Source organism: Phocoena phocoena, chromosome 7 (assembly GCF_963924675.1).
Source record: "Phocoena phocoena chromosome 7, mPhoPho1.1, whole genome shotgun sequence".
Lineage (NCBI taxonomy): Eukaryota > Metazoa > Chordata > Mammalia > Artiodactyla > Phocoenidae > Phocoena > Phocoena phocoena.
In genome coordinates, this window is record NC_089225.1 from 106,662,319 (window position 1) to 106,670,491 (window position 8,173).

Genomic DNA, 8,173 nt, shown 5'->3' on the forward strand with positions numbered 1-8,173 from the left:
AACCGTGAGAAATAAATTCCTGTTGTTTAAGCCCCTCAGTCTGTGGTGTTTTGTTATGGCAGCCCTGCAGGTTATACACCATTCCCTACCTAGGGATGGGTTTTGCAGCGTGCAAGAGTTTCCAGCTCCATTACATCCATTTCCAGCCCTATTTTATCCATGTGGCTTAAACGTACCAGCCTCTGAAGTCAAATTTTCTTCATACTCCGAGAGCCATCAGTTTGCTCCCATCAGTGCAGATGTCCATTTTCTGCCAGGTTCCCCTCCGCAAGTACTTCTGGGTCTCCTGCCCCAGGACATGCTGACAAGTCCCCCAAACGCCTGCTGGGTTTGCATTTACACGTGCTCCACTCTGCTGCATGTGCTGGATTCCCATCAGTGAGAGCTGAACCCTGGTTCCCACTTTAAGTCTGTGCTGAAGACTGGAAAACGGGAAGAAAAGCACAGCCAAGAGGCTTGTCTCTGCCATCGGAGGCGGCCCTTCCCAGAATCCAGGGGCAACAACACCTGGCACATCTTGGGGGGAGGTCTGCCCACCTGTCTGGTGCCAGTACTTTGGAAACTTCCTTGACCATCCCAGATCCTTGGCCATGAGGCCTCTCTGCCCTTCAGGGAAACCCCACCATCCACTCCAAGAGCTGTGGTTTGGCCCTGGACCTCACTCAACGATTCCTGGGTCATTGGACGCCTCGTTCAGGCACCATCCATAAGGATCAACTACTTGGATCCTCTGCATTGAGCCAGGTCAGGTCTGATAACTGCACACCTTTCCACACCTCTCTGCAGCCTCCACTGGTCCTCACTCCTCCCTGAACGAGAAGCCACGCACACGTGTCTGTGCACCGTCGCCCGCGATATGCAGCCCTGAGCCCCTCAGAGAGGGTCTCTGGCAGCGGAACACACTTCACAGAGATGTTTGTTACACAGACACACCCTGAGGTGCCTTTTGCGTGACTGTAGGTGCCCCTCAGAGCCTGAGGTCTCAACAGCCTCCCTCACAGGGTTACACTCGCTTAAGCAAGGCCCCCAGAACAAAGTCTGGCTGAGGTTTCCAGGTGAACTCAGGGCCCCTGCCCCCCGCAGCAGAAGTAACGTCAGGCTTTGAAGTGACAGGGCTTCGGAGACTTCAAAGCACCGAGGGCCACATTTAGCTCCCGATCTAGCGTCCTGTGGGCGCTCCTGCAGCGGCTTTGTGCGGAGGACACATCTCGCAGGCTTGTGGCAGGGGGTGGGGCCTGAACCGGGGCAGAGCTCCCGAGTCCGCCTTGACCCGCCTGCCATACGCTCTCCCTCAAATGCCCACTCACAGCTCTGAGTCCTGGGCTCACTTGAGAAGCTGGCTTTGGGTGGAAAAAAGCCAGAGGCAGCTGCAGTGGTAGTTTCAGGGGTTGTTGCCCCCCACCAAATATCTCTGTGGCACTTTTCTGTGGGTGTTCGAATCCTCTCCCCCCTCGGCAGTGGGGTCTCACGCTGGCCCTGGAAGGTCACTGCGCACAGCACAGCCTACCCTCTAGGGTCAATGGAGGGTGGTCTGCTGTGGGTATCACCACCATCCCCACGTGGTTCCTATGTAGGGGCGTCCCTGTCCCTTTCTCTTGACTGTTCTGCACACCAGACACTCCTCACACCCACACGGTTGCTCTTCTCAATTTCTCTCCTCACTGATCTCTCACCAGAATCCTTTTTAACCTCTGTTAGTCTCTACAGGTGCCCACCAGGTGTCAGCCATTTCACGCATCTGTGCAATCACTGTTTATTTGTGGTAACAAGGCTGTTACCTCACTACAAATGTCATTAGTATCTTGTAGCAGCTACGTAGCATCCATACAGTGACTCTTAGCTTCGTAGGGTCCCCAGAGAGAGACTCAGTAGGAACATAGTGGCAAATGCAGTTGGTGGACCAGCATTCTCCATGCAAATGTTCCCTGGGGGCCAATATTCCAAGGGAGGGTCAGTCCTTGCCCCTGAGGGGATGTGGCCCAGACGTGGGTCTGCAGAAGATGGGTCAGCAGAAGATGGCTGTTGAATCAGCCTTCTCAGGCTGCCATAACAACATACCACAGACCTGTTGGCTTTCACAACAGTTCTGGTGGCTGGAAGTCCAAGATCAAGGTGCCAGCAGGGTTGATGTCTGCTGAGGGCTCTCTCTCTGCGTTGCAGAGGGCTATCTGCTCACTGTGTCCTCATGGAGCTCCCATTCAGTGCATGGGGCAGGAGGAAGCAAGCACTCTGGTGCCTCATCCTATGAGGGCACGAATCCCATCGTGAGGGCTCCACCCTCAGGACCTCATCTTAAGGAGACACTTAGGAAGATACTTAGGAAGAAACCATCACATTGGGGGTTAGGGCTTCAACATATGTTTTTGGGGGGAGACACAGTTCAGTCCACAGCAGCCATCAAGGAGCAAGGATGCCCCCAGTCATCCCTTGGCACCCAGGCCACAATGGGGCTGTGCTCAGGACTGTGGGGGACTCAGGAGAACGGGGTGGCCCAGGCCAGCGCCTGGCTGTTCACACTCTCCAGGAGCTCTGGATAGGTTCGTAAGATTCACGTGGGATGAGCCATGAAGGAAAACTCAGATATAACCTGGGAGAAACGGACTCACTCTGTGGGTGGTCAGAGAAGGGAGGGGTCATCAGTGGAGGACTTCTGGAGAACTGGCTCTGTGTCTTCAGCCTGTTAGTGGTCAACAGGTCTCCTGAGCTGGGCCACACAATGTGTGCACAGGACCCAGGGCCTTTGGAGGCAGCTCCAGTGTCATGGTGGTGGTGGGACAAGATGGCGGGAGCAGGGTGGAGTGGACTCAGAGCTGGAGGGACCGCAGCCTGTGGGGTCTGTGCGGCCCAGTTGCTGTCCCAGAGGACCAAGTACCCAAGTGGATGTGAGGGCTACATTTAGACCCTGCAGGGTCTGGCTCCTGGCCACCTGGGACAGGCCCCAGCTGTGCTCCTGGGACAGGCCAGAGGGTGCATCTCTGTGCTCCCAGACTCCGTGTCCAGGTGGCTTCTTCGACATGGTCCCTTCATAGTTCCTTTGACCAAGATTATTGGGTCACCTGACAAGGGTCATCAGCAGCCAGCTCTTCTCTGAGGTCAATAAGGGTAGCCCAAGACAAGGTTACTCGGCATCATGGAATCTATTTATTTGGCAAATCAGATTATTCAAATTAGTTTTCCAGTTAATCGTCCTAGGTTCACACATGTACATATACCCTGTGTATCTCAGATTTTTCCAGATTAGGAGTACAAATAAGGCCAGACAACGTCCCTAAGCCTCCACTGGTTTTAGTAGTGAAAATGTCAGCCTCTTCCACAGCTAAGTTCAGCCGCCCCTAACTCACTGACTGCCATTTGCTGCAGGGTGGGCCCTGGAGGCATCGGCACAGTCACCTTAACCCTGACGCTCTGCCCCCTCTGCGCCTGCTGGGCCTGACGACTCAGCCCAGAGTGTGGACGCTCCTATAGAGCAGCCTAGCCTGCAGCTCTGGGCCGGTGCCCACTCCCACAGACCCTGATGGGTCCTCTGTGACATGCAATCCAGGCTGGGTCCTCACGGGGAGACAGGAGAGGCCCATCTCCTCCCCTAGCGTGTTGGGATCAGTCAGCGGTCCCCAAGGCTCACCTTCACAGTCGTCACATCAACCCCGGCGTGCCGCATCCTTCCAGGGACCTACAGCTAATGGTTACGCAGCTTGTGAGTCTATACTCCCCTCCGGCCCTCTGTCGCCTGGCTCGGCAGAGTCACGCTGCCCACGAGACAAGACTGGATGTTTGCAGACATCACTGGGGATGATGGGTCATCAGGGCCCCACCATCCCTTTCCTCTTTAGAAGCCTGTCTGGCCCTAAGCACACTGGGAGATACAACTGCAGCATGAACCGCGCCACTCAGCTCCACTGGGCAGGCTCCCAGCTCCCAGTGCAAAGAGAGAAATTGGAGGTGGGCGGTTCCTAACTCCACCCACCCATGGGCTCCGACCCCATCCAGCCCAGTGTCCTGCTGGATACATGTCTGGCTTTCTGAGACTAGCACGAGTGTGCCTCGGCCCAGGATGGCCACGGAACTGTGCAGCCTGTAGGCAGGCGGAGGAGTGTCCAGGGCTTGGAGCAGCTGGGCGGGACTCATCTCTGGGTCTGCTGAGCTCCTGCCCCTGGCTGCCGGTTCATGGAGGCCCAGTCTGAGGGGCGGGAGCCTCTGGTCCTGGCCGTGATCACTGCTCTACACCCATTTCTACCCTTTCTTCCTCACCCTTCCCTCCAGCCCCACAGAGTGCCACCTGACCACTGACCGCAGGGGAGGGGGGAGAAGGTGGGCTTTCTGCCCTTCTATGGCTCTCAGTCAAATTGAGGATTCTCAGACAGGAAGCCGCTCTGCCCTCCATCCTTCCTGCTGGTCTCACACCCCAACCCCCAACCCCTCACAGAGCCCCAGCGCTTCAAGCCTGAGACTGTTACCCAACCTCACCTCCTCCTTCCGCAGGGTTTTATCTAAATTGCCCTCTTCCCCCCACCCCACAGCCACCCCTCCCTTCCGTCCACCGCTAAGCGGTGGAAGCCTCTTCTCCTGCAGATATAAGGCGGTTGCTTCTCTTCCTAAAGTACCCCCCCCCACCACCGTTCACATTGTCTCATTTGTTACTTCTCATCCCACTCACTCCGTCTTGCAAACCACCCCACAATTTATCCTGATCACCATTTCACTCTCCGGAAGCTGAGTCAGAGGCAGGCTTTCAGCTGCCACCACTGAACCTTCTCTAGAGCGTGAGAGAAGCCCAGTCCAAACTATGATTCAATCGTTTACAGTTTCCAACGAGGAACTGCCAAGAGCCCTGCGTCGTCAAGGTGGTTCCTCTATTCCTGGCTGCCTCATCTTCTCCCTCTCAGCCACTGGATGGGGACATCTCTGTGGACGGTGCCACCGTGGCCAGCTGCCCAGCCAGGACTCAGGTGGGCAAGACAAACACCTTGTTCTCCTCTGGCTGAACCGAATCAAGCCTGATTCCTTCCCATCATTCTCAAGGAAACTAAACCTAATCAACAACATTGCAGCCTGTTCAAGAGAGCAAACTGGTCATGTCCAGGAATTTCCCACTGCCAGGCTTGTCTCCACTGCCTCTCCTCCCCCTGGGCCAGAGCTCAAACTCCACGCAGTGGACGCCCCAATGGCAATGCGGGAGGGGCTGCCCAATTCCGGCCCTTGGCCTGTCTCCTACCTTTCCCAGGTATATCCTGCCCCCTCGTGGCTCTCAGGTGTCACCAGCGCCTTTCCACTCTGTCCCCACTATTTTCACAAAGTGTCCACAGCATCACAAAGCCTGGTCCACACCAGCCCACCTCAGTCCCTCTGCAGCTTTGTCCTGGGCACAGGAAGGTTTGGCTGGCCTTCCAGGCTTTTCCAAGGCCCATAGAAAACTCGGGGCTCTCTGCACATACTTGCTCTCCCCAGTCACACATTCTGCTGGCATCTCTGTGAGGTCATGGGCCAACAGAGCTCCAGAAGAGACCAGAAAGTACAACTGCTCCACGCCGGGATCCCCAAACCAAAAAGGAGCTTGGTCCATCCCTCCCACTCCATCTCTCCTCCATGCCAACCCTCTTGATTCTCTCTCCTAACTCCTCTCTCTCTTCCTTTCCAGAATCTTCTAGCCTAACAGAAGGACAGAGGAGAGCTGGGAAACAGCCTTATTCAGATGGTCTCATTCTCTTTCTCAGTTCTTCCAACCTCATGCTTTTTAGGCTTAGAAATCAAGAGTTCACCTGGGTCTTAAGTTCTTCAGAGCTCCCCAGACACTGAGTGGTCTATATCAAGTTGTCTGGGTGCTGGGGAAAGGGTTTGGGGTCACAGTGAGCAAAGATGGCATTCAAGTGAGCATCAGAGGGACGGCACACCAGTAAATGTGCCATGTGTCAGCCCCCCAAATCAGAGCCCTAGGAAGAGGTATCTGCTATGGAACTCAGACTGAGGTTTCCTTCCTCCAAGCACAGCCTTCTTCCCTTAGCCACGGTGGTCATGGAATTCTGGAGGACCAGCTGGACCCTGGAAGGCTGGTGGGCCATCATGTCCACACGGAATTCTTTGATGACAAAGTAGTAGCAGAAAACATCCAAGCAGCAGTTGACATTGGAGAAACACATGGACAATTGCAGGAACAAGATGATGTTCTGCTTGGCTCTGCACTCCACGATAAAGCCATTCCTCACCAGGAACTGCAAGAGGAAACTCAGGTGGACTGGGAGAAAGGAGACCACAAAGACAGCCAGATTGGCCGCGATGGTCCAGATACAGGTCTTCTGCTGGACCCAGTCCTGGGTGTGGTCCCGACGGGCGACCAGAATGCAAATGCTCCTGGAGGAGCAGAAACCCATGATGCTCATGGGAAGAAGGAAGCCGAAGACCTCAAGAGGGAAGAAGACCTTGGCACTCCAGGTGCCGTCAGACATGTTGTGGAAGCACGTGTAGTTTTCCACTTTCCCATGGAAGCTATAGATAGGGGTGCTCCCCACCCACACCAGGACCCAGATGGTGCAGCAGATCCCAAAGGTCTTCCTGGGGGACCGGAGGTGGCTGAACAGGAGCGGGTACCGGATGGCCAAGAATCTGTCCAGGCTGATGAAGCAGATAGTAAAGATGCTCCCGTACATGCTAATGAAGTAGAGGCACTCCACGAGGGTACAGAAGGGCAGAAGGGGAGCCTTCACGTGAGACAGGGCCATCTTGAATGGCAGAGAGAACACCAGCAGCAGGTCGAAGACCGCCAGGTTGATCATGTAGATGGAGGTGGCAGCGTAGCAGGGCCACCTCTTCTTCAGGAAGGAGCTGAAGCCTCGGATGGCGAGCAGATTGAGGAGCAGACCGAGGAGGAAGGTAGGGGTGTGGACAGCCAGCTGCACGGTTTTCATCAGCACCTCCACGTCATGGAAGGAGCAGTTCTCACTCTGGTTTCGCTGGCTCATGTTCCTTCCTACAACGTCAACGGTAGATGAGATGAAGGTCCTCTTACACTCTAGAACTGATGGATTCACACGACTTGGTCAAGAATCATAAACATGACCCCTTTCTCACACAGCAATCTATGCTCTTTGAATAATGATCAGAAAACACAGGACGAAAAATTACCTCGAAATCTGTGGCCCAGATAGAACCACTGTTACTTTACGTATATGTGTGTGTATGTGCATATATATATATATGTACGTATATGTATGGGTATATATATATATATATATAAAGTATATTTATAATTCCAGACTCTTTCTGTACACACACATACACATGTGTGCCTTTATCTTTAATAAAAACAGAATTGTGCACAAGCAACTGTCCCTTTTTTTCCAATCAGAAGTCTTTCTGTTGAAAGTAGTAACAATAACATAAGCCCTGACCCAAACTGGTTTCATCAAAGAGTGAATTTCACAGAACTGGAAACATGAAAACTAGGGCAGGGCTGACTTGAGCTGCAGATCGTACAGCTTCAAATGCTCTTTTCAGGACGCAGCTCCTCTTTATATGTTGCCCCTCTGCTCCACCCCACCCCCACCCCGAAGGCTGAACAGAGCTCACCCCACCCCCGAATGTAGGGCTGGTGGCAATCAGGGCATCACATTCCCCTGGACACTGTCATTGGTCCATTTATAGGTCCAGGGATGAACAATAGACCCAGAGGCGATGAAAAGCAATGAAACTCTTGCTTGGGTTTCTAGGAAGGGGGTTGGGGCTTTGGAGTTGGGAGGATAAAGTCTGAAGCTGCTAAAACCTCTTGTTCTCCGAGGAGAAAACCAGACAGAAATTGGAGAAACATGGAAGAAAGAACATTCCCAGAGGGAATGAAGTAAGGGCTTGAGGTCTCCTCAAGGCAAAGAAAGGCCTTTGGACAGGTGGAAAATTAGAGCTGGCCTCAGGGACAAGATGATCAAGGCTGCAGCTGTGGCTGCAGATGGAAGCTGGAAGCCAGCAGAGAGAGGGAAGTCACAAGCCCTTGGGAAGGAAGGAGCTGAGTACTTTTAAGACCCTATAGAGAATGCCATTCCAAAACCCCCTCTAACTGCTAGCAAAAAACAAAACAAAAAAGCACATTTATCTCTCATCCATTGAGCACTATATATAGTAAATATGTAATACACATTATTTGGTTTGGTGGCTTTCCAAAAATTCTACATTTTCCTATGTGCTAACC

The 8,173-nt window shown here is 53.5% G+C and overlaps 1 protein-coding gene across 1 annotated transcript; it reads right to left on the bottom strand.

Moving 5' to 3' along the window:
- Window positions 1–5,927: 5,927 nt before the first annotated feature.
- GPR55 (G protein-coupled receptor 55) lies at window positions 5,928–6,953 on the bottom strand. Its single transcript, XM_065880187.1, has one exon. It carries the CDS (start codon window positions 6,951–6,953, stop codon window positions 5,928–5,930), a length of 1,026 nt encoding a protein of 341 aa, XP_065736259.1.
- Window positions 6,954–8,173: the final 1,220 nt, after the last annotated feature.